At 42.1% G+C, this 26,368-nt stretch overlaps 1 protein-coding gene across 1 annotated transcript; it reads left to right on the forward strand.

Annotated features, from left to right (window-relative positions):
- The first annotated feature begins 4,815 nt into the window (after nt 1-4,815).
- On the forward strand, nt 4,816-25,878 carry LOC117529102 (low-density lipoprotein receptor-related protein 2-like). Its single transcript, XM_034191804.1, has 25 exons — nt 4,816-4,996; nt 5,113-5,361; nt 6,735-6,878; nt 7,796-8,041; nt 8,531-8,758; nt 12,474-12,689; nt 13,097-13,198; nt 13,479-13,601; nt 13,884-14,069; nt 15,453-15,668; nt 16,911-17,140; nt 17,253-17,382; nt 17,653-17,846; nt 18,461-18,647; nt 19,438-19,647; nt 20,115-20,298; nt 21,004-21,205; nt 21,296-21,460; nt 21,583-21,813; nt 21,900-22,124; nt 24,176-24,307; nt 24,434-24,635; nt 24,727-24,852; nt 25,461-25,572; nt 25,776-25,878. Exons 1-25 carry the CDS (start codon nt 4,816-4,818, stop codon nt 25,876-25,878), a joined length of 4,524 nt encoding a protein of 1,507 aa, XP_034047695.1.
- The last annotated feature ends 490 nt before the right edge of the window (nt 25,879-26,368 follow it).

The raw sequence follows: 26,368 nt of genomic DNA on the forward strand, positions 1-26,368 counted from the left end.
TTTGAAACTCAAAAAAAAAATACATACTGAGGCTCCTATGATGGGTTCGATCACCACTGGAAGCTAATATATAAAGCATCTCACCTGGGGGAAAAAATGACTGTAAACAGTTAACCAACAAAAGGGGGGAAAAAGGAAACATTGTTAGTTAGCATGCCAGGAGCAAAATGGATATATTTTTAGTGTAAATCTACCAGTGAGAAGACAGAATTTGGGGCAACCAAAAAAAGAAACTAGAGGACAATCTTTTGTTCCCCTCCACAGTGCATCCCTGCATCAGCCACCTGTGTGCGTCAAAGACCCAGACTCATTGCTCGCATGAAACAAGGTGAAACTAGATGAGACTAAATATGTATAAAAGTTTAATATTTATGTTAAAATGTATTATGCCAGACATTTAAAAACACAGAAATGTTACAATGTTTAAAATGACAAAGGGTAAAAATAGAAAGTTTTTAAAACACTTAAAATGTTTGAAAAGTATGTAAAATATGTGAAAACAGAAAGTTCTTTAAAAATGTTTACAAAGGCTGTAAAATGTGTAAATGGTTACAGTTCCTTTAAACTGTTTAACGTGTAAAAGAATAAAAAGAAATATGAAGATGTTGAAATTGCGTGGTGGAGGGGAGCAGCGATTCATTTGTTCTGGGGGGGTGGGGGGGGGGTCACTCTCCCACACTTTAAAAACCCCTGGTGTAAAGTAAGACCCTTCAGCTGCTCCCTTGTTTGTGCTCTGGGTGGCCACAGCAGATCTGAGGTGGATCTGAAAGTTGAATCGTCAGTTTTACTCCGGATGCCCGTCTTCATGCAACTTCACATTACATGGAGAAATGTGGCAGGGGTGGGGTTTTCAACCGAGAACCTTCCACACTGAAACAAAGTGCAGTAGGCTGTTGGTGTAACATCTACAACCCCTGGCAAAAATTATGGAATCACCGGCCTCGGAGGATGTTCATTCAGTTGTTTAATTTTGTAGAAAAAGCAGATCAGACATGACACAAAACTAAAGTCATTTCAAATGGCAACTTTCTGGCTTTAAGAAACACTATAAGAAATCAAGAAGAAAAATTGTGGCAGGCAGTAACGGTTACTTTTTTAGATCAAGCAGAGGGAAAAAAAATATGTACTCTCAATTCTGAGGAATAAATTATGGAATCACCCTGTAAATTTTCATCCCCAAAACTAACACCTGCATCAAATCAGATCTGCTCGTTAGTCTGCATCTAAAAAGGAGTGATCACACCTTGGAGAGCTGTTGCACCAAGTGGACTGACAGGAATCATGCTCCAACATGAGATGTCAATTGAAACAAAGGAGAGGATTATCAAACTCTTAAGAGGGTAAATCATCACGCAATGTTGCAAAAGATGTTGGTTGTCAGCTGTCTAAACTGACCAAATACAAACATGGGAAGGTTGTTAAAGGCAAACATACTGGTAGACCAAGGAAGACATCAAAGCATCAAGACAGAAAACTTAAAGCAATATGTCTCAAAAATGCACAACAAAACAAATGAGGAACGAATGGGAGGAAACTGGAGTCGTCTGTGACCGAACTGTAAGAAACCGCCTAAAGGAAATGGGATTTACATACAGAAAAGCTAAACGAAAGCCATCATTAACACCTAAACAGAAAAAAAACAAGGTTACAATGGGCTAAGGAAAAGCAATTGTGGATGACTGGATGAAAGTCATATTCAGTGATGAATCTCGAATCTGCATTGGGCAAGGTGATGATGCTGGAACTCTTGTTTGGTGCCGTTCCAATGAGATTTATAAAGATGACTGCCTGAAGAGAACATGTAAATTTTCAGTCATTGATGATATGGGGCTGCATGTCAGGTAAAGGCACTGGGGAGATGGCTGTCATTACATCAATAAATGCACAGATTGTAGAGTACTGTCTGTCACTCATTAAGTCCATGCCTCAGACTGCAAACTGTTATAAAAGTCAGAGGTGCTGCAACAAAATACTAGTGATGTGTTGGAGTGTTTGTTTTTCATGATTCCATAATTTTTTCCTCAGAATTGAGTGATTCCATATTTTTTCCCTCTGCTTGGTCTAAAAAAAAAAAGTAACCGTTACTGACTGCCACAATTTTTTTTTTCCTGATTTCTTATAGTGTTTCTTAAAGCCAGAAAGTTGTCATTTGAAATGACTTTAGTTTTGTCATGTGTGAGCTGCTTTTTTCTACAAAATTAAACTGAATGAACATCCTCCGAGGCTGGTGATTCCATAATTTTTGCCAGGGGTTGTATTTATTATTACAAAGATGGCTTGGAACAGCAACAGGAATCATAAATCATTTTCTGATGGCTCTCATGGTATCTAGTACAGTCTTAAGGCACCGTAACAGTTGCATGAATTTGATCTCTGCACTGGCACATAATTTGGCGTTCCAGAGGATATGCTGTGTGCAAAGAAAATTTGAAATGTTCAGAATCTGGCACACTTAATTTGTGAACTAGATGTCAACAGTGTGCAATCTTTGAAAACTGTCAATGTGTCTCATTGCACGCAGCACATCTGACTGACAAGATGTTACATCCACAGTAAACAATTTGATAAATTATCTAACTCATAAGAAGGAATGGAAATGCAACTGTCTCACAATCCATTTTTATGTGTGACAGTTGCATTTTCACAAATGCAGTCACCACCTCATGAAGCAGCAGCTGCAGATAATTTTGGTGATTCTGGGAGCGATAAGAAGATGGTTTAATCAGGCTAGTTTTGACAGCAAGTGAATCTATGAAATTTTAGATGTCATGAAACAGGACACAGTGCAGGACAAAGCAGGTCGCATTGGCACAGCGAATTGCTTGGCAGTGCAGGGATTAAGTTTGTGCAAGTGTCAAGGTGCCTTTACTTCTGAACAATCACTTGTTCATACTCAAGTGAGTCAGCTCAACAGTTTAATCCATCATACTATTCCCCTGAAGTAAAATGCCTCTATTTTAAATGATAATTGTTTAGCCTTTTCTCTTCTCAGAAGACAAACAGGAGAACAAGCCTGAAACATCACCAGACGTTGCCACAAGAAGTCAAACTTTAACACCTGCCTGCCTCAGCCCTTCCGTGCTCTGTCCTCAGTCGTCCGTCTGCATTTCCCAGAGTCAGTTCTGCAACGGTCAAAGAGACTGTCCTGATGGCTTTGACGAACAGAACTGTGTGAGAAGGTGCCCCTCAAAAAGTAAGCTGTCTGGAGAGCATGAAGTATTGTCAATTGAAGTACTACATTTTAAAGGTTTTATTTTTCTGTTCTGTGTTTGCTTTAAGACCACTTGGAATGCTATGTCTTGGTTTACTTATCTCAGGTGACTTCCGCTGCAAAGACAATCGGAGCTGTGTCTCTAAGAGCCTGGTGTGTGACGGCCACGCTCACTGCTACGATGGTTCAGATGAGATCAATTGTCCAACTGTTGCACCTCCAACTCTGGCACCACTTCTTAAATGTGACGTAGGCTCAAAGCCATGCAAGGATGGCACAGCGTGCGTGTTGTCCAGCCACATGTGTGATGGCGAGATGGACTGCTGGGATGGATCAGACGAGCAGGGCTGTGGTGAGTTTAAATCACGTGTTCAGCATTCATGAAATGCTGCATCTAAATGCACCAAGCTTTGAAAAAGCAGGCCGCTCAGTGGGATCAGGGTTAGACAACCGTTAGGTAGACATGAGTCCCATTCTGTCTGTCCTTGGACAAGATGCTGTCTGCCTCATGCCAGTCCATCCAGCTCTAAATGGCTGTTGGTCTTCATTGGGGAAGTAACCTGTATTGGACTCTCATCCCATCCAGGGGAAATTGTCATCCTACAGAATCAAAGAATGAGTACTGGCACCGAGGTACCTCACAGGACTGACTTTTGTAGAAAAGGATGGTATTTTACCAACAGGTTTAGCTGAGTTTTCTCCAGCTCACTCAGCTTTTTAGACTTTGAAACAATATACAAATGGTGACTGGTTTGGAGGGCAGCATAATGGAATGTCACCCTGAGGGATCATTGTTGCCATTATGCTGCCCTCCAAACCAGTCACCATTTGTGTTATTATACATCTGTGTAGTTAATAAATTTATCTTTACAATTGTGTGTAAAATTTGCCAAGTCATTTTTTTATTTTTACTAGAAACAAATCGGTATCCACGGACACAAACCTGCTCTCTGCCATGATGTCGTCTGTGACGCATCGTGCATGCGTGAAACATTGTTGCCCTGTTGTGACAAAATCAGTCCACAATCACTCATAATGTTGCCTGAAATGGTGCAGAATCAGTCAATGTGGCTATAACTTTGGATGATATATTGTGAAAAGTATTGCAATTATTACGCATGAATCAGCCAATCAGAACAAAGGATTTCAGTCAGATGTATAATAAAAGCATTTAACTGTTTGCTTTTTTCCACCAGTAGTTTAAAGCTAAACTCGCAAACATGAACAGAGGCTTGTCTACAAACTGACGCATCACTATAAATGTTAAGTTTGATCCACTGTTGCTTCATATTAATTTATTGAATGGGTCTCACACCTCATACGGAAGCTGCCACCTGAAATTAGATTTTTTTTTTTTTTTTTTTTTGGCAGGGTTAAAGTACCTATAGATGAAAAATGTCACAATGAGATTTAGAACTTTTCAAAACATTTACCAAGAAGAATAGTAAAATTTGAGGGACTTGTCAATATGTGATGAATCTGAAGGCAGCTGATAGTTTAACAGTAAGACTATCACTTGGAATTCAGACACACCAGGCAGGTTCTCTTCTCCTGCAGCATAACAGAGCAATGATTTTTAAATTATCTCCCCAGACAAAGTCAGCATGCCTGAAACATCACCAGATGTTGCCTCAAGTCAAACCACCTCACCTGCTTGCATCAGCCCTTCCGTACTTTGTCCTCAGTCGTCCGTCTGCATTTCCCAGAGCCAGTTCTGCAACGGCCAAAAAGACTGTCCTGACAGCTATGACGAACAGAACTGTGTGAGGCGGTGTCCTTCAAAAAGTATGATTTTAAAGTACTTCAGTAACCACAACAGTCATGTTCTTCAGGTTTTTCTAACTTCTGTTTTCAAAATTAACTTATGGAATATTTAATCTAGTTATAAGTTTCTTTCTTAGGTGACTTTCGCTGTAAAGACCGTCGGCGCTGCATCTCAAAGAATCTGGTTTGTGACGGGCGTGCTCATTGCTACGACAGTTCGGATGAGATTAACTGTCCAGCCATCACTTATCCTTCAACTCCTGTGAACATCCTGAAGTGCCGCCGGGGCTCAACGCCATGTAACGATGGCACGGAGTGCATTTTGGTCAGCCACGTGTGTGATGGTGAAGTGGATTGCCGAGATGGATCAGATGAAGAGGGTTGTAGTGAGTAATCACAAATGATTGTACAGACAAGCGACATTAATCAACCCAAACAATAATCTGAACGGAAACCTCCGACTTGTGAAATGGTTGGATATGATCAATAGTGCAAGTATTAGTTCCTAGTAGACATGTAAATGCTCAATTAGCTTATCCTCCATAGTAGCATTTCCTGGTCCCTCGGGACTTGAAACTAGATCAAGTTTTCACCTTGATCCTGATTGACTCAGATCAGCTCAGGTGGGTCTGTTCAGCCAGTCAACGTGGTATATGCCCTACACTCTACTCTTCTGGCTGTCCCTACATTTGAACACAGTACTACAGGCACCAGATCAGCTGCTCATTACCATGAGTTGAACTTCTTTCTCTTGTATTCAATCTCAAAGTACATCCACTTAAAACTGCTGAAGCTTGACTAGCCTTCTCCAAATGATTTAACTTTTGGTCTTCATTGTATCTGTTAATGACTTATTTTAAGGTATCATTCGGGTCTTAAAGGCCCCCCCCCAAAAAAAAACAAAACCTGAGGTGGTGGTGACAGATTTTACAACTAATTGACTTGCCATACAAATTGAGGAACTGAACTTTCAAGTTGAGGTGACAATGGTGATCAAGTGGTTAGAGGTGGGCTTGTGAAGAGGATCCTCGGGTCAAATCCATATAAGACCAGAAAAATCACTAAGGGCCCTTGGGCAGGTCCTTCATCCCAGAGTTGCTTCTGGTGAGCAATTTTGGACAATTGTTAAACAAGTTAGCATTGTGAACACATTTTTAGTTGGTCCTCACAACTTCAAAGGGCTTCTTGAAGGTTAAGACTTGGTTTTTGAGTTAATCTCTGGTTAGTCTGTATGGAATGCACTGTCTGTGTCCTCACAGCTATATAGACAAATGAGGAATCACTTGAATTTTGGCACCTCTTCACTGGCTTCCTGTCTCTGAGATATTTTAAGGTTCTGCTACTAGCCTATAAAACTGTTCACGGACTGGCACCTCCCTACCTAGCTGACCTAATTAAACCCTATGTACCTGCTTTGCATTCGCAGGATGCAGGACTTGTGTCCCTAGGGTGAATAAAGTCTGTGGGTCACAAAGCTTTTTATTGTGCACCTATTCTGCGGAATGATCTCCTGCATCAGTAAGCCAGATTCTGTGGAGACTTTCAAGTCCAGACTTAAGATACACTTTTCCCTTTTGTATGGCTAGCATATTGTCACTATTCTTTTACTGTGGTTTTTTAATCTTTTAATTCATCTTGTTTTTTAATTTTGTGTGAAGCACCTTGAAGCAACTCTGATTTGGTGTTATATAAAATGAATAAATTGAATTGAAAGTGCGATGTGAATGCAGTAAACGTCTGCTGTCTTTTTTTTTCTTAGTCAATGAAGATCTGAAAGTGCCTTCAGATGTCAGTGAAACTCCTCAAGTTACTCCTGCAGTTACTATTCCTCAAACCTCAACTCTGCCAGCCTGCATCAGCCCTTCTGTGCTGTGTCCTCAGTCTCCCATCTGTATTACCTCAAGTCAGTTGTGCAATAAAATAAAAGACTGTCCTGACGGCTTTGACGAAAAGAACTGTGTGAAAAGATGTCCCTCACGCAGTAAGTTAAAAGTTGCTGCATTATTAAACTGGAAATTCGGTTTAAGTGGATTCAGTACTTTTGGTGAATGTGTGGTAGTATGAATAGCTATTTTCACTTTGTAAAACAGATGTGACATTAATTTCAGTAACTTGTGCAGAATTGGTTTGTTTAAAATTGTAACCATAAATCAAAACTGGATGCCTGTGCATGACGTGTGATATGCCGGTGAGTCTATATGGTGTGAAGAGATTCTTTTTTTTTTTTTTTTACTTGCCCTCTTCCTTTCGCTCTTCTTTCCTTTATGGTCACCAGGTCTTTTGCTGAAAGAAGGCTGATCTGAGACAGAAGTGCTGGCTTGTTGTTAGTAGCTGCTAGTGTACTGAAGTCAATATTTATCAGTTTAGCGTTTATCTGTAACTTCTGCTAAATTTTTTAGGGGTTGATTGGTTTAGCTTTGTAAAAGTTAACTTTTCAGTTAGCGGATTAACAAAACTATATAATTTTTTTTATAATTAGCTGCGTCCACCACTGCTTAGTCCATCTATAGCATTTTGCTGTGACCAGAAGAATGAAGATAGTTGCTTCCTATGAAAGTAGCACAGGCTGACTAGTTTAATAACCCTCATTTTTTGTGAAATGGGGATCATAAGAGGGCAAGGGACCATGAACATAATGCTGCCGTAACCTCACCCCTAGAAGACTTGAAATTTACACTGTGGCTTTAATGGACTGAAAGTGACTGTTTTTAGAAAGTTCTAATCTGTCACAGTGGCAAACGGTTCAACTTGAAAACCAAATAAAAAATTACTTTTGTAAACCAACCCCTTCTAAAACCTTTTCCCCCCCCTGCGTCTTAGGTGATTTCCGCTGCAAAGACCGTCTGAGTTGCGTTCCGAGGAATCTGGTTTGTGATGGTCGCTCTCACTGCCAAGATGGCTCAGATGAAATGAACTGTCCAACTGTAGCACCTGCTACAACTTTACAAAGTGCTTTAAAGTGTCACCTTGGCTCCAGACTGTGTCAGAATGGGAAGGAATGTGTCCTCATCAGCCATGTTTGTGATGGAGAGAACGACTGCCAAGATGGGTCAGATGAAGTCGGCTGTAAGTTTTGTGGCAAATGCTTTTACAAAGTTGAATGTGAATTGTTGCATATCAAAGTAACCTGTTAAGGCAGGAAAACTTCCTTTGGAAATTAGTGGAAACTTTTTTTTTTTCTTTTGTCTCAAATCGATGACTCAATGCAAACAGAATTCTGTTGGAAACTTTAGTTTCCTGACTTATCTGGCAAAAGTCTCCATATTGGTGAGATGAGCAGAATGAGCACTAGTTTACTAATTTTTACCCGAGGCAAAAATGACCATCGGGTATTGCAAAGGCCTTGTGTGCGGCCATCTGTGCGCAGTAGAAGTCCAGTCCTATTACTGCTAGGGTGTTCAAATTCACAGGGATCATTCTTGGGACACGGACCTTGGACAAGTTCAAAGATGGCGAACCTTGACCTATTGTAATGTTTTTATATATATATATATATATATAGCATTTACACAAAGTTGAAGTTAAAATTTCTCAACTTGATTTGTTTTTTGTTAGGCACTGAAGAGGTGACCAGTACTGTTCCACCCACAACTCCCTCAGGCGATGTGCCTTTGACAACTGTGTCCTTTACTCCACCTCGGATGAACTTCCTACGGTGCCGTAAAGGTGCAAAGCCATGCTCTGATGGTACGGAGTGTGTTTTACTGATCCACCTGTGTGATGGAGAGAACGACTGTCTGGATGGATCTGACGAACAGGGATGTCCTGAGATCTGCAAAGAAGGTTTGGGTTTTCTATCTTCTAGAACTTGACTCATTCTCCAGTTCAGTTATTCAGTGTTAAAACATTTTCATTCTGTATCCTACGAAAAGAACATGGTCAAAGTGCTTATGTAGCACGTTGACCAGAAACTGATATATTGCTAAATTGTAAAATCAGTTTCTTAAACCTTAAGGCCCAGTCACACGGCACTTAAAGAAGGGCAACGAAGCCCTAACGAAACAAGAAATCCTAACTGTTGTTGGTATCGTTTAACCTTTTCGCTCAGCTTCGTTCTTGCAGCCGTCGCTTAGTCAGGATTAACCCCTTAACGCCCATCGTCACATATATGTTACAATCTGACTCAAATATGCAACTTGACCTGTATGCCCGTTGTCGCAAATTTGCAACATACCATCATTATTATAACAGTCATTACCAGAATACCCAATATTACTATCTAGTTTTTGTGCAAAAGTGAAATTAATAATCAACATTATTTACTATCTACTTAAAGGCAAAAACACACTTGTTTTATATACAGCTATATAAATTCGGGCGTTAAGGGGTTAACTGTTGAAAAATTTGAACAAAGGACAACGTAAACCTCAATTCATCCATATTTTGTTTTGCTGTTGACAGTTTCTTATTTAGTTTTTGTAACATTGTTTTTGTTTGACTTTGTTCAATGTTTTCACAGTCCAGAAGTTGGTTTTTGAGCACTTTTGTGGAGGAGCTGCAGCTCCTCCGCAGCAGTGCTGATGTGTGCGCTGTGGGGTTTCTGCCAGTCATGCCGTGGTGCTGGCCTGTCGGGAAGAATTTGTCGGTCTCTCCATCAGTGCATGGCAGGCCATGATTGTGGTGTTGGCCAGTGCTGTGCACGAGTTGCTGCAGCCTTCTGTCCATGAGCTTTGGAGGGTTTGCTGTCCTCCAGCCTCTGCAGACAGAAGAGCCTGCTGCCCCTTTCAGCATCTGACAGTTCAAAAATTTTGAGGAAGTGATCCTTGATCACTGCATATTGCACAACTTTGAGCCGCACACTTGCATGCATGTTGTAACAATCCCACCTGCTGTGTTCCCAGCTGGACACTGTGCTCTGTTCCACCTGCAGCCACACGCACTGCGTTGGGCACTGCATATATAAATTAATTTTGTGGTGGATTAATTTCTCTGCAAGTTTTCTGTTGAAAGCAGCTTTAATCTTCCTGAATCAGAGGAGTGCACCAGCCAGAGCTGTTTGTGAGCTGGAGAAAGCATTTGGAGCAGTCTAAGGGGAACTGTCATGGCTTGGTAAAACAATTGCATGTTCTTTCCTTTTTGTGTTGTAAAACCATGTTTGAGATTTAAGTAGTTTACAGAAGCATGACTGAGCCATCAAAGAGACGGCGTCTATCTCGTATACACGCATTTCAGGTGTACAAACAGCAATTAGGGTTTTGGTATTTGAGAAATATTTAGCATGTTTGCAGTGTATAATGTTGGTGGTGTATTTAGCATGCATTTTTGTAAAAATGAGGCATCTTATTAATGTTGAACAAACACTTCAGGGTGTTTTTTTTTTTTTTGAGCAAGACAGAGTGCGCAGCATGTTGTCCCTCAACCAGACAGTGAGGATTCTGGCGATGGAGATGATCCCTCTTTGTTCTGGATGAGGAACCAGAGCAGGTGGTGGATCCACCAACATGCATGCAGATCTCCACAGTGGGTCAGCTCATGTGCTTCTGTTTGCAGCTGAGCTTCATCCCAATGCGGAGTCCTGGAATGCACAGATGCAGACACTGCTCGAGCAGTGGCTCCAGGCACATTTTGTTTAAAGCAGGGGTGGCCAAGTTCGGTCCTTGAGAGCCACATTCCTGACACTTGTCTCCCTGCTCCAACACACCTGAATCCAATGAGACTCATTAGCAGACTTTTAATGAGCCTTTCATTGGATTCAGGTGTGTTGGAGCAGGGAGACAACTAAGAGTGTCAGGAATGTGGCTCTCGAGGACCGAACTTGGCCACCCCTGGTTTAAAGCATCGAGATTAACGCTGGCTTTGGTTTCATCCCTTTTGCGCTCTTGATTCGCAGGCTATTCAGTGATAAAGCGCATCCGTCCACCTTTTCTCAATGAATTGTAATTTTACTTTTTTCCCCTTCATCCAGGAATCATCGTATGCTGTGTGACTGAGCCATTAAGGACTATTAATGGGCTGCAGGTCTCCTGAATCTTATCAAGTTTTTTAATTGAATGGCTTTTTTTTTTCTAATTGCAAACCTGAGTTGTGATATCCTAATGCCTTTTCAGTAAATATAAACATTTCCACATGCATTTGCAGTGGAAGACTGTTTATCAAGGGTCCATGTTAAAGCTGTATTGACAATTGTAGTTTATACTGAAATTCAAGCATAATGTCAGCTTAGTTTTGTACAACAGCATTTTAGGACCACTGTTTTGTTTTTGGTTTTTTTTGGTAAAGACTTCAAGAGAAACTCTGAATCTCAATATCTCTGGAGTGCTTTGTGAAGTTGCACTTCAGTATAGGTTTTACAAATAAGGAAATATTTCATCTTTTGGCCCATCTGCACCACATTATCAGTATCAGAACTTTGAAAAGAATATGCAAGAAAACACACTTAGAGGAAATCACCTTTTGTGGAGGAGATGGCTGGAACTGGCAGTCTGCAGGAGTGGAGCTACAGGCAGACAGCGTTTGACATCAGCAGTACACCTGCACAGGCCCCAACGCCATATGAACTCAACCTTAATACAAGTTTTTTTTTTTCATAATTATGATTTTATTCCTGAAGTCTAAAAAAAAAATACTCTGTGGCCCTAAAACGCTGTCACAGTTTTGGAACATGCTGCAGAATTAGTTCATTTTAATGAAGCAAACATTTGCCTTCATAGCGAAAGTTGTCTCAAATACCATCCTGCAGGCGGACTGCAGCAGGAAGTGTGTGCGCACACATGCCTGAGATATTGAGATGCCCTTTGACCTGACCAACTTTCTTGATGGGCATGCAAGCTAACATCTGTAAAACACTTCAGAGGTGTTATCTGGTTACAAAAATAGCATTTTACAATTTGGAAATGTTCTGTTTCTTGCTCACATTTTCAGAATGAGATTTATTAAACTCAAACAAATGTTTCAGTATTTTTCTTTTTCTCTTGCTGCCATTTTTTACTTGGATTGGCAGCTGCAGTTTCCTTACCAGCATCCTTCATCCTCTTCAGGGGTCAATTCTAATTCATTTCTAGATGGCATAAATTTCAGTCATTATGAATCCCTTATTTGAATGTTAAATTTATAGTTGTGCAAAGAAAATTACGACTTAAATGTTAAACCCAGAAAACCGAATTGAATAAGTGCACTGTTACAACACTAAAATACCATAAAACTCAAACCACATGTTCCAGCGGCTCATATGTACCATTTATGAAAGTGGCTTCCTGCAGTGATTGAGATGGGGACCCTTAAGATTTTCAGGTGCTGGTTGAGGCACCAGTCTAATATAATCTCTAATGGCTGCACTTGGCTGACATAACAGACAACTGGCCAATATGGAACTAAAACCAACCAATAGTCTTATCCAGCCAAGAAAAGTGCTACGTGGGTGCCTTGTAGAGGTTGTATTATGCAGCATATTGTGCCAATCTTGCACAAATTGACTTGAACACAGTTCCGTGAGGAATTGTCTTACACAAACACTTGACAGTCTGTAAAATTCTTCAAACCTGTGCTCTCTTCCTTCCAGGTGAGTTTCAGTGCGCCCATGGGAAGATGTGCCTCCCTCAGTCTCAGGTGTGTGATGGAAAAGCTCAGTGCCTGGATCATTCCGATGAGCTGAACTGTTGGGAACCAATGAAGAGCTGCGAGCACCACTGTCCGGATGGCAAACGGTGCATCCCAAAGAAATTCCTCTGCGACGGAGAGAGAGACTGCCTGGATGGCTCGGACGAGATGGGCTGCAGTAAGTCCTCCTGCAGGTTTAAGGATCTCCAGCTGTGTTCTGAAGCTCTTTAGAAACTACAAAGTTAGCATGAATTTGTAGGGCTTCAACATCCTGCCTACTTGAAACCTGCTGGAGGTCTCTTCCTGTTAAAAGGGAGTTTTTCCTTCCCACTGTCGCCAAGTGCTTGCTCATAGGGGGTCGTTTTGACCGTTGGGGTTTTTCTGTAATTGTTTGGCTTTTGCCTTACAATATAAAGCGCCTTGGGGCAACTGTTTGTTGTGATTTGGCGATATATAAATTGATTTGACTTGAACTTAATCACTATAAAACTGGACTGTTTCTAGAAGCCGTTATTCCTACGATACCTGAGCCTCCGGTTTCATCTCCTGCCCCTACGTGCACAGCACCTTCACTTCTCTGCCCAGGTTCATCACTGTGCATCTCTGACACACAGCTGTGTGATGGACAGAAAGACTGTCCTGATGGCTTTGACGAGGACAACTGTATCACTGCATGTAGAAACCCAGGTCAGTATGAGCCCCTGGTTCATCCCACGTTTCTGTTGGCTGCTGACTCAAAAGCATGTTGTTTTTTTTTAACTCTTACAAATGCAAGCTGTTGTAGGAAGAATCTATCTGTGATGTAACTGCAGCTTGTGATGCCAGTATGATTAATTTGAACATGTATTGAAACTGAACATTTAATCTGTTTCTGCATAAACTCCAGAAAAATTTTATGATTGCTTTTGAAATACCTCAACTGTAAGCTCAGTGCAGCTTATTCACTCGATTCTTTCTGGCACATCAGGTGACTTCTTGTGCAAAGATCGCAGAAAGTGCATCTCCAGGGAGCAAGTATGCGACGGACGCTATCATTGTGCCGACAGCTCTGATGAAATGCAGTGCCAGTCGGAGGATGCCACTGATCCTCGTAAACTATCAGTTTGTATGACTTCCAGAAAACTGATCAGATGAAACTCGTGTACACGTCTCCTTTAGAATAAATTGTGACGTGAGCAAGTTATTTCAGACTCATGACTGAAATGTACATGGGAAATGGGTGCAGGACTGCTTAAAGTTTTGGTTTGATTATCTGAATAAGAGAAAACATCAAGCATTAATGCCCTGCTCACTGGTCATGTCTGAGGTATTCACATGTCACATTTGGTCCTAATGAGTTTTTTGATGTAAATGCTACTTTGCTCTTAAACAGCCTTACTTCCCCCCCCCAAAGCCTCCGTTGACGTATTTGGAGTCAGGACATCCCCTCTAAAATGCCGTAAAGGTTCTAAACTGTGTGCCGACGGCCGGGGGTGTGTTCTGTACAGCCATGTGTGCGATGGAGAGATGGACTGCCAGGATGGGTCCGACGAAAAGGGATGTGCCTCTCAGTGCAAAGGTTTGACTTCCTCCTGTCCACTCAGGTCTGTGCAACATGAACGCCTTGAACACTCGAGCTAAAAATATGCTTTGTCACTAAAGCCTTGGCCAAATAAAGAAAAAAAAATGCATGAGCCAGGTCCTAGGTCGTGTCCCTTTATGAGCATCAGCTTAATGCATGAAACTATAGTGATCTGAAGGGAACAGGAATCGGTTGCTCAACTTCCCAGGAATAATGGCTTATTACAGATTGAGATCAGGAGTCTCCACAGATGGGTCATTGAAAATGACCTCCCTCAGTTGTAATATTACTTTAATGTAATCTTAAAATGCCATCATTGGTGGGCCAGCAAGGGGAGGTGATGGTTATAGTTGGGTTGTGACCAGATTATTCTCTTCAAAGTGGATAAATTGCTCTGGGCCCTTGGGTCAGAGCCTTGATCCCAAAGCTGCTCCTGGTGTGTAGTGAACACCCTGCATAGCAGCTCCCTGACATCAGTTTGTGTGAATGTGAGGCATCACTGTAAAAGCACTTTATCAATGCAGTGCTTTTACCATTTAAGGCTCATTGTCATGTAAAAGAACTGAGTGTGTGATTTGGCAGACTACATTTCACTTGTATAACACGAGTTAGCACCAAGGCCCTCCATATGAGCAAGGTTTAAACCTTACTCCACCCCCTGAGCAAGCGCATTAGCAACAGTGGTAAAGAACTCTGAGGTGCCTGATCCTAGGAAGAAACCTGAAGCTGACCGGACTCAGTGGGGTGACGATCTGCTTTTGCCAAATTAACTAAAATGAAACGAACTTTCTACATGCAGAGGTAGAAATGTTGCATCTCAACCTGTGTACATAGAGTCCATTTTTCACAACCGATGGCTAAGATGAGTGAAGAGCAGATTCCCAGTAAAATGGCCAACAATAAGTCAGTAGGCATTTGTATTGATATTGACAATCTGCAGTTGTCATAGTCTAAACATCCCAAACATGTTGGTCCCTTTGTCCTGCCTACAAGTTCTGTATTTCAAATCGCTCCCACAGAGACCTGCTTCTCTGCAGAATTGCTGACTCGAGTGAAAACTGTATCCTGAAGTAGTACAACTTGTGTACATGCTTATTGAAAGTTTTCTTTATCGAATTGTGGACATGGCAAACTACTACTGCAGTATATACACTTAGTTGTCTCCCTGCTCCAACACCTGAATCCAATGACAGACTCTTTAGCAGGCTTTCAGTGAGCCTTTCATTGGGTTTAGGTGTGTTGGAGCAGGGAGACAACTAAGTATTAGGAAGGTAGCTCTTGAGGACCGAACTTGAGCACCCCTGCACTAAAATGTTAAACTGGCACCAGTTGCTCAGTCAGACTTTTTTTAACTATCCTTCGGAATTGCCTCTCTTTAAGATGAGTTCCAGTGTTCCCATGGGAGTAAATGTGTCCCTCGGGAGCAGGTGTGTGACGGGCGGTACGACTGTCAGGATCGATCAGACGAGCTGAACTGTGAGAAGCGGGTCGAGGGCTGCAGTCATCTCTGCGATAACAACACTCGCTGTATACCGGAGACGTTCCTATGCGACGGCGAGGTGGACTGTGCTGACGGGACGGACGAGGAAAAGTGTGGTAGGTCACTCACTCATAGCATTGTGTGAACAGAATCTGGTCCTTCCAGCAACATTTAGTTATTTCTTCTTGGTTTAGAGATCAAGACATGGAGCATGACTTTCTTAGATCCTGTTCTGAGCCAAATGTTAGCAGTGAAGAAAAAAAACCTCCTAAAATTATGATGCTATCAAATCAGTCTTGTCAAATAGTTGCTGCACTTGCATATAACCTATGATGAAACTGTATCTTCCAGAGTACAAGTTGCAGTTTTGTTTAACTAGTTTGGGAAGTTGTGTGTCTTGTACTGATATTTGCTCATTTAAGTTTGCTTTCCCAGGAACCTGCACACAAAACTCCAGTAAAAGTACAGTACACAAGATGCACAAATCCCAAATTAAAAAGCTGTGGGGGGGATTTTTATTTTATAGTGATTCAAACGCTGTGGGTCAGCAAAAACAAGGCCCAGTTTTTTTCTGTTCAAACTGCATCAAATATCAATTATGTTGCATGTTTTTATCACTTATTTCAGAAATTTTATATTGCCCAACAGCACATGCTGTGGTGTGCACTTGTGCTATTGAGTTCCTTGTTACTTTCCAGTGAAATTCTGTTTGGAGTGACTTCAGAAACTGACTTGTTTTTCCTCAAGAAGTGTTTGTTTTTTGACTGGCATGACTTGTACTTGATGCAGTTGTCTTTGATGTGGCTTTGAAGTGTCGAGGCCTTGCTTGGCCACTCCTAGTATCAATGGAGATTTCGTAACAAGCCCTGCAACATTGAATCTTGTATCTTTTACATCTGGTCTTTGTGCTTTAAGTTTAAAGGTTTATTACAGCCACCTAGTGTTGAACATCTTATGCATGTAATTTTAAAAGCTAAATGTTTCAAAGTTAAAAATTTGAACTTTGCGCACTTATAGTAGAACATTACCGGCATCTGGCCAGCTTTACTTAGATGTTCCAAGGTCAAGATATAAACACTGGGGTGATCGTGCTTTTGCGGTAGCCGGCCCCAGACTGGAACAAGCTACCTCTTGAATTACATACTATTCCTGACCTAGCATGTTTTAAATCTAGGTTAAAGACTTATTTATTTAAACTGGCTTTTAACACCTAGTAGGGAGGTGACATGTGCTGTTTTAAAATTTTGTTTTATTTTTGTGAATTTAATGTTAAGCGCTTTGGACACCACTCGGTGCTGTAAAGCGCTCTATAAATAAATGTTTGATTTGACATGTGAAATACATCTTTTCTGTTTAAGGTTCAGTGATCTGCCCAGATGGCTACTACCACTGTGCCAGTGGCCAGTGCATATTTGAAGCTCTGAGATGTGATGGACACGCAGACTGCTTTGACCGCTCAGATGAGGTGGGTTGCCGTAAACCTCCGCACTGCCCAACAGAACTCCAGTGCCCACACAGCCATGAGTGCCTGCAGAAGGAGTGGCTGTGTGATGGTGAGGAGGACTGCAAGGACGGGTCAGATGAGAAGGTGCAGTCAGAACTCTACACAGCTTCATTTTGACAATGCACGCTGAAGCTTTACGTCAAAAGTAGGAATTGCTTTGATTCCCCGTTCGTTTTTTTTTTTTTTTTTTTTACAGAAGTGTCTGATGCCACCAGCAAAGTGCAGAGAATTCCAGTGGCAGTGTGGAGACAGCAGTCAGTGCATCCCTGTGTCCTGGAGGTGTGATGGAAAGATGGACTGTGACAATGGCTTGGATGAAAACAAATGTAAACAGATTTTGCTGTTCAGATTCTGTCACTTCCCTGCAGTCATTAGTTCTCCCCAAACATCCACACAGAGCTGGATTGTCACATCTACTTTGAGGTCATTTTTAACTGTTGTGGGTTTTGGTTGTGATGCAAAAGCTGAGAATATGATGCATATTTTCAATTGTTCATACTCCTTGAAATGGAGAACTCTTAACACAATTTGGGTTTTTTTTGTAGAGGAAAAAAATAATAAATTATAACTTTACATGCATTTTTTTTTTTTAACAGGTAAAAAGATGAAATGTCCTCCTCATCTTTACTCGTGTGGGAGTGGTGAGTGTGTGAACCCCACTCTGGTGTGTAACGGTGTCTCAAACTGTGTGGACGGTTCAGATGAAGGTGTGGGATGCACACAAAGCAACTGCTCCAGTCTGTCTGCACCTCAGTGTGAGGACACCTGTGTTAGCACCCCAAATGGACCGGTCAGTGAAGCACAATGTTCTCATCCTTTTGTTTGAGGTTCACACAGAATTGATCCAAACCTTACATGAGGGCACTTTCTTGAGGTGAAAAAACATTTGGTAGATGCCCCCAAATATTTTTAGTCTCATGCTAAAGTCTGTAACACGAGAAGATGTAGAAAGTGTTTAAAATACAATAAACGCTAGAAGAGGTACTTGTATTAAACTTGCAAATTGAGAAAATGCTTTCAAACAGAACAAATAAACTGTAGCCTGTGGAAGAATTTAATTTGAGGTGTCTGCAGGATCACACAGGACACTTTAAATTTCACTGATTCAGAACTTGTCCTTTGGGCAGAAACATCTTTTTGAGCTGTTAGCACGTTTGTTGCCATTTGCAGTAGTTTTTCTCCTTATTATATGCATGCACTGAATTTGCAACATAACTTTTGTGCTGGAGGTGGTTTGTTCAATTTGACTTTTTTTTTTAAAGCATCTGATGCAGATGCCTTCTGTATTTAATAGTGCTGTTGTCTCAGCACTGTACATACAGTCAACTTTGATATTGTGTGTGTATATACACCCACTGTCTCACGTACACCGTCACTGCTGTAAATTCTCTCTAACATCTGCAGAGGTGTTCCTGTGCCGCTGGCTTCAGGCTGCAGTCGAATAGAGTTTCCTGCGAGGACGTTGACGAATGCAATGAAACGCCACTTCAAGTTTGCAAACACATCTGTATTAACTCCCGGGGGTCCTACACCTGTTTTTGCCACCTTGGTTTCTACCTGGAGCCTGACAACAAAAGCTGCAAGACCAAAGGTACAAACAGCCTGCATGTTTTTTCTTTTGTTAGTACTGTTGCATAACTGAGTTTCCATACAATTATTAAAGATCACTGCAAATGTTTATTCTGTGACACAGCCATTGACTTATTTTACATAAGATATTTCATGATAAAGGTGACTGGAGTCCAACCTTGGTGTCCTTGATCGCTTCAGTTCCTCTGTGTTCATCAAATGTTCATTTAAAAGGGCAAATATTTCACTTATTTACCTCTTGCCTGCATATGCCATTAAAATGAAAGACACCTTATTGGAAAGGTATAATAATAAATTGGCTTAATTTGGGGGATGGAACCAATCTGGACTAGAGGCTGCGGTGGGCCTGAGATCAGAGGGTCTTCAGTTTGATTCTTTATCAAATGTGAAAATCATGAAGGTTCTTGATGCCAAGGTTGACTGGTGTGATGTTGAGCACTTTGTGTGGCAGCTGTGTGTTTGGGGGCACCAGTGTGCTGTATCACCTAATGCAGATGCTCAGTGCTACAGACCTGTAGTCTGATCAGTTTGTGTAACACTGGATTATAATGCTGTCTTGGTCTTTGTTTGCTTAGGTTTTGTTCCTGCATAAATGCACTCACTTTGGCATTGTGATGCGCTTTAGAAATTTCCACACCTGCTAGTCATGTCTTTTTAAAAACTCCTAATTTAATCAGCTGTTTAATGGGGCTCCCCCCCCCTTGTATGCTAATGATCTGCAACTCGGTAAAACAATGTCTTTACATTTAAACTATCTTGTCAAACTAAACTGACTGTCATTTCATCTCCAGATGAACCTTTACTTCTGGCTTCAGTGCAGTCAGAGCTGTTGCTGCTGGGCGTGCACAGCGGCACTTTGAGTCTCCTGTCATCTGCCAGTCGGCCGGTCTTCGCTTTAGATTTTCACTGGAGTCAGCAGAGGGTTTACTGGCTCAGTCCCGTTTACCAAACTATCCGCTGGGCTGACATGAAAAACGCCAACAAAGGGACGCTCATCAAAGGTACAGATGTCTCTGCATGTGGGGCTAAATATTTTGAATACTCGCACTGCAACAATTGCGTGGACTCATGGGTAGGTGATGGTCTAGTGGTTAAGCGTTGGGCTTCAGACCAGAGGATCCTCAGTTCAAAACCCAGCCAGACCAGAAAATCACCAACCTGTACTACATATTGTGTTCGGTTTACATTTTTAAATGGTAAATTGACTGCATTTAAATAGCGCTTTTCCATCTGCAGCTCAAAGCATTTTACAATGATGCCTCACATTCACACAAACCAGTATCAGGGTGCTACCATGCAAGGTGCTCACTACACACCGGGAGCAACTTGGTGATTAAAGACCACTCTAGTGCACCACTCTAGTTGAACTCTTAATACTGATGTTGGTTAATTCTTGTATTTGTTTTGGTGGTCGGTGTGGCAGTACTGAAACTGGCAGGATTTGTCTGATTTTAAAGTTTCTTTGCAGGAGTGAAGTCGGACTCTATTGCAGTGGACTGGGTGGGGAACAACCTGTACTGGGTAGATGGACTGATGGGCCAGATTCTTGCAGTGAAGCTAAGCGATGCCATAGTAAGACCTCAGGACTACACCGTGGTCCTTGGAGATGCTGTGGAACAGCTGAGGTCACTGATTTTATTGCCACACAGAGGGTAAGTGTGATCTATTCAACTTCCTACCTTTCTAGTTTGTCTGGATTTATGGACATTTGAGTGTTTGTCTCAAAGAACTTGGATTTCTGCAGCATTTATTTTTATGGCTGTCTAGTGATCAAGAGATTTAGCCCTGCATGCGTTCCCTGAAATGGTCTGAACACCACCATTCGGTCTACACTCACCAGCCACTTTATTCAGTACACTGTGCTAGTATTGGGTTGGACCACCTTTTGCTTTCAGAACTGCTTTAATTCCTCATGGCATAGACTCGAAGGTTCTTCTCAAATGGGAGTTGGCTCTTAGCAAGTACAGCGTGCATTAAGAGGCTAGAAGAAATTTGAAAAATGGAGGTTGTCTGTCAACCAATATGGCCGCCACAGCTTAAACCTTGATACTTGCACGATACTAAAGAACACCTTATATTGTTGAAACAGTTGGTGTTGGGGAGCTACAGAAATTGTCTTTCCAATCAATACACAACACACCAATTGTAAAGTAGCCATACACTATATAGTCTATACTACAAATAAAACTTCCAGACTTCAATAAGAATTATAGACAAACTTGACATGCACAGTGGGGGGATATGCCGCTTTGCTCTTGTTTTAATGCAACAAAGCAGGAAGCTTTTTAAATTCCCCTCAACACTGATGGTAGAATGAAACATATTGTTGCTGGTGTTGTGTAATGGCTTCTCTTCAGGCTGATGCTGTGGTCTGAGATCAGCAGCACCCCTCAGATCAAGCAGGCCGGGATGGACGGTTCAAACAGGAAGGTGCTGGTGAGCAGTGGGCTGCGCTGGCCAGTTGGGCTGGCGTTTGACCTCTTGGATAACAGGGTCTACTGGGCTGACGAGAAGCTTCGCTGCATCGGCTCGGCTTCTATGGATGGAGACAATGTCAAAGTAAACTCTCACACTTAAGAGTCACTAACATTTATTTGGTCAGTGAAGCAGGTTTCTGTCTGTGTTCTAACTGTGGAATTTTCCCAACAGATCCTGCAGTTGGCTGAAACACCAAGCCCCTTCTCTGTGGGGGTCTTCAATGATCGAGTCTTCTGGTCTGACACCAAGAAGAGAACCATTCGCTCAGCTGAGAAGAACACTGGGAAGCGTCAGAAGGTTCTTCTGAAGAGACCCGGACAGCCATTTGGCCTCAAAGTGAGTCTGCTTGTGCAACAGCACTGTTTATCCCTTCTGCACAGAATGGAAGTAGATGGACTCCAGAATAAGCCCTGATCTCTGACCACCTGTTTAATGCTGGACACTTCTTCTATCCCCAGTTGATGCATGCACTTTCCCAGCCAGACATGTCCAATCCCTGCAACCAGCTGCACTGCTCCCATCTCTGCCTGCTGGCCCCAACACTGAGGGGGAATTCTGCAGAGCCAGGGATGCCAGCAGGAGTCTGTCGATGCCCACCAGGGCTGCTGCTCTCACAAAACAAAACTACCTGCTCTCTACCAGAGGACACGTCTTTTATCCTCTTCCTGTCTCAGACTACAGTCACTCTGGTAAACTCGTCTTCAATCTTTCAATTCTGGTAAACCTTTCTGAGAGCTCCTGCAGCTCACAATCTCTTCTCACATCTTCCTGGTAGACATACTTGCAGTCGATACATCGTGATATTGTGGGGTTGAAAAAGCTACCGAATGGTAGAGATTTGGCCCTGCCCTCAGGAACAGAGGCCTCCAAGCTGGAGGTGTCCGTCCATGGTGGCTTCATGTATGTGGCTGATGCACAAGGATCCATCAGTATACTGATGTTGAATGGATCCAGGTCAGAACTAAGCCTGACGCTTGCTGGACAGATTGTAAAATTGGAGGTAAGATTCAAACACTAAATGGCTCTAAATAAAAACTCGATACATTAAACTCTTAATATAATCTATCGAGTTAGTCAGTATTTCAGTGTTCCTCATAGGAAAAAGTTGGTTTTTGTATATGTGGGATCTGATTAATGGATTTCAATGAAAAGTTGCACAGTGGTAGCATGCACTGCATGAAGGAAAATAATTATTTCTGGCTTGACAGTCTTTCAGGTGTTTAATTACAAAAACATGCTACCACCAATATAATACAGCGTGTCCAAAAAGTGTTTTTTTTCCACATTGTTACAGCCTCATTCAAAAACAACTGAAATAAAAATTTTTCCTCAATTCTACACACAATACCCCATAATGACAATGAAGTTTTTTTTAGATTATTGCAAATTTATTAAAAATAAAAAACTAAAATCACATGCATGTACACAAGTATCCACAGCCTTGGCCATGAAGCTTGAAATTGAGTTCAGGTGCATCTTCTTTCCACTGATCAGCCTTGATGTTTCTACAGCTTAGTCCAGCTGGGGTAAATTTACTTGATTGGATATGATTTGGAAAGGCACACACCTCTCACAGTTCAGTCGACACAAACTAACCATGAAGTCAAAGGAATTGTCTCGAGGCACAAATCTGCACTGCAATGAGCACACTGGCCTCATCTGTAAATGGAAGCTGTTCAGATCCACCAGGATTCTTCCTAGAGCTGGACACTTGTCTAAATTGAGCGATGGGGGGAAGGGTCTTTAGTCAGGGAGGTGACAAAGAACCTGATGGTCACTCTGTAAGAGCTCCAGCATTCCTCTGTGGAGAAAGAACCTTCCAGAAGGGCAACCATCTCTGCAGCAATCCACCAATCAGGCCTGTGTTGTAGAGTGGCCAGACAGAAGCCACTCCTTAGTAAAAGGCACCTGAAGGACTCTGACCATGAGAAACAATTCTCTGGTCTGAAGAGATGAATCTTGAACTTTGGTGTGAATGCCAGGTGTCATGTTTGTAGGAAACCAGGCACCATCTCTACAGTGAAGCATGGTGGTGGCAGCATCACGTGTGGGGATGTTTTTTGGCGGCAGAAACTGGGAGACTAGTCAGAATTGAGGGGAAGATGAATGCAGCAAAGTACAGACAACCTGGATGAAAACCTGTCCCAGAGCGTTCTTGACCTCAGACTGGGGTGACTGTTCATCTTTCAGCAGGTCAATGACCCCAAGCTCTCGGCAAAGATATCCAAAGGGTGGCTTCAGGACAACTCTGAATGTCCTTGAGTGTTCTAGCCAGAGCCCAGACCTGAATCAAATTGAACATCTCTGGAGAGATCTGAAAATGGCTGTGCACCAACACTCTCCAACCAACCTGATGGAGCTTGAGAGGTGCTGCAAAGAAGAATGGGCAAAACTGCCCAAAGATGGGTGCACCAAGCTTCTGGCATCATTTAAGAAAACTTGAGGCTGTAATTCAGTGGTGTCCAAAAATGGGATTCCTTAGGAGGGTGGCTGGTGTCTCCCTTAGAGATAGGGTGAGAAGCTCAGTCATCCATGGGGAGCTCGGAGTAGAGCCGCTGCTCCTTCTCATTGAAAGGAACCAGCTGAATTGGTTCAGGCATCTGGTAAGGATGCCGCCCCCGCCAGGTGTCCCAGGCATGTCTCATCTGGGAGGAGATGCTGGGGAAGACCCAGGACAAGGTGGTGAGATTATATCTCCACACTGGCCTGGGAAACCCTCGGGATCCTTCAGAGGTGGTCAATATGGCCTGGGAAAAGGAAGTCTGGGGTCCCCTGCTGGAGCTGTTGCCCCGCAACCCAATCCAAGATAAGCAGTGGAAGCTGAGTAATTTGTAAATCTATTCACAAAGGAAAAAAAAAATCACTTGAAATAGGTTATATGTATATGGTCAAACATGTTTGTGTCTATAGATGTATATAATGTAAATGAGGCAAATTGTTCCTCTCAAAGCTGAAATGACATGAAATTTGAATGTTTTTAGTAAATTACTTGCAGAATTATTTTCCTTCAGTTAGATGCCACATGTTCTAACAGGAGAAACTATTTTACAGGATGACCATGTTATGGCACTGGCACTTGACTGGGTGACCTCTAACCTCTACTGGACCTCCACTGGGCGTCCTGACCTCCATGTGACCTCCCCTAAGGGTTACGCCACCTCTCTGCTGCAGGGGTCACTGAAGGTGAAGCTTCCAGCTGCTCCTGTAGCTTTCACTTCAAACTTTAACTTTTTCTAACCTCTGAGAATTTTGGTTAATCCTAAAACCATCTTTAACTTTGTGTCCTCTTGCTGGTGACGTTCTTTTCAGAGCACGACATCCATTGCAGTCCATCCACCGTCAGGGCAGCTCTGCTACACAGTGCTCGGTGTAACGAACGGGAAGAACCCGGCACAGGTCGAATGTGCCTACATGGACGGTCGTAACCAGGAGGTGTTGTGGAAGAAGTCAACAGCTCCCAGCTCACTGATCTTTTCCAAAGAAGGAACCAGAGTGTACTGGGCCGACTCAGGTAAGGAGTTCACCAACCTGTTCATGGAACTCACTAGTTAAGGTCAAAGACTAAATAATGCTGCTTTCTTTTCTTTCATACGTTTCTCCAGGTGAAGGAACCATCAGCTCTGTTGGGTTGGATGGTTCCGGATATAAACAGTTCCAAGCAGGACCAGGTCTACTGGTCTCCTTCACCCTGACTGAGAACATTTTGCTGTGGGTCACCCTGAGCAACGGTGAGATTGGAACAATCTCTGCACACAGTCAAATATCAACCAACCAAAGGTTTGGAGTCTTGACATCAAATTGGTGTATAATTGATGCAGATCTGTCTGCAGGATTACATACAACTACTGAAGTGTTTTGTTTTTTTGTGGGAGGGCAGGGCTCAGGCCAAAGGAGTGTTTTGGAGCAGATCTGATTTAAGGTGGATAGAGGATCTTTTTTTCTGAATGTTTTGAGATGTGATGTTCTTGTCAGAGATTTTGAGTGCTGTTCTAGTTTTTATTTTAGTGCTAGATACAAATAAGAACATATTGTAAAAGCAAACTTCCTGTTACAGCAAAACTGGTTTTTGAAAGTGCAAACAGAATGGAGTTGATTTTCTTTAGTGTCCACAGATGTTTTAGACTGGCAGATGGCACCACAGTCGGTCATTCCTTGAATGAAACTTGCTGACCTTTGCTTCTAGTTTTGCTGTGAAAGTTGACTAAATGGCCATCACGACCGTAACCCCACTACAGTGTCAGATCTCTCCACGTCAGCCTCTGACTGATGCTGAACCTTCCACAATTGGGGTTGTCTGCTGTTGACCTTCATATTCAAAATTTTTTTTTTTTTGTAGATGTAACCAAGCTGTGGTTCACTGATGGTCTGCAGCCAAAACAGATGTGGTTTGAGACTAAAAGCAGCATAATAGAAGTCAAAGCTTACAGCAACAACAGCCAGTCTGGTAGGTGTGTGTGTGGCTGCAGACAAATGTGCTAGAACTCTCTAAATCATTTTCTGCCTATATGAATGTCATAGCTCCTGCTCAGATTTCACTTTTTTTTTAAATTGAATTTGAACTGTCAGACCAGATGGCAGTATCTGAAACTGAGCTGTGTAACAAATGCAGCTTTTCACCTCTGCATTCCTGCTGTTATTGAATGCTGTGCAGAATAGACTCCCTGAGCTGCAGACTTGGCACAGTCGAAACCTGTTCTGCACTGGGAAAGGACAGTGATGAATGGAGCTCTGTATCACAGCACAGTTTGTGTTGATGCAAACACATTCACAGGGAAGATGCAAATTTAATGCCAAGAACTGGAAGTGTGCAGACTGCAGCAATATTTAGTTAACCTGTAATTACATGTAATGGAAAATGCATGCTTTTTAACTTTTATTTTTTTGCAAATCTGTGGAAGTGGGGGAAAAAAATCTGGGTAAACAGTGAAATGAATGATTCACTTGAGGTCATCCAGCTTAAGTATAAGTTAAAGTAAATGAAACTATCTTCTTAGCCATTAATTGCAACAAAAATAATTGGAGCAGTGGCTGATTGGGGGGGTTACAAACCCCTTCTGCCAGTGATCAAAAGTGATTTTTGCATCAAGACTAAATGCTGCTCCATGCAGAATAATTTCCTGCAGTGAATAGTCTGCCAGTATTTCCAGTGTTTAACATAAAAAAAATTGCATTTAAAAATGTACTAGTGTATTTGTATTTCCTATTACCGGAAACCTGACAGTGAAATTTATTCCACTGTTTTTG

This window comes from Thalassophryne amazonica, chromosome 17 (assembly GCF_902500255.1).
Source record: "Thalassophryne amazonica chromosome 17, fThaAma1.1, whole genome shotgun sequence".
NCBI classification, from domain to species: Eukaryota; Metazoa; Chordata; class Actinopteri; order Batrachoidiformes; family Batrachoididae; genus Thalassophryne; species Thalassophryne amazonica.

Coding starts and splice junctions, on each gene's coding strand:
- LOC117529102 (XM_034191804.1), top strand. CDS start 4,816: ATGCCTGAAACATCACCAGATGTTGCCTCAAGTCAAACCACCTCACCT. Junction 18,648..19,437: donor CAAAAGCTGCAAGACCAAAG/GTACAAACAGCC, acceptor TTTCATCTCCAG/ATGAACCTTTACTTCTGGCT. Junction 24,308..24,433: donor TGCTGCAGGGGTCACTGAAG/GTGAAGCTTCCA, acceptor CGTTCTTTTCAG/AGCACGACATCCATTGCAGT.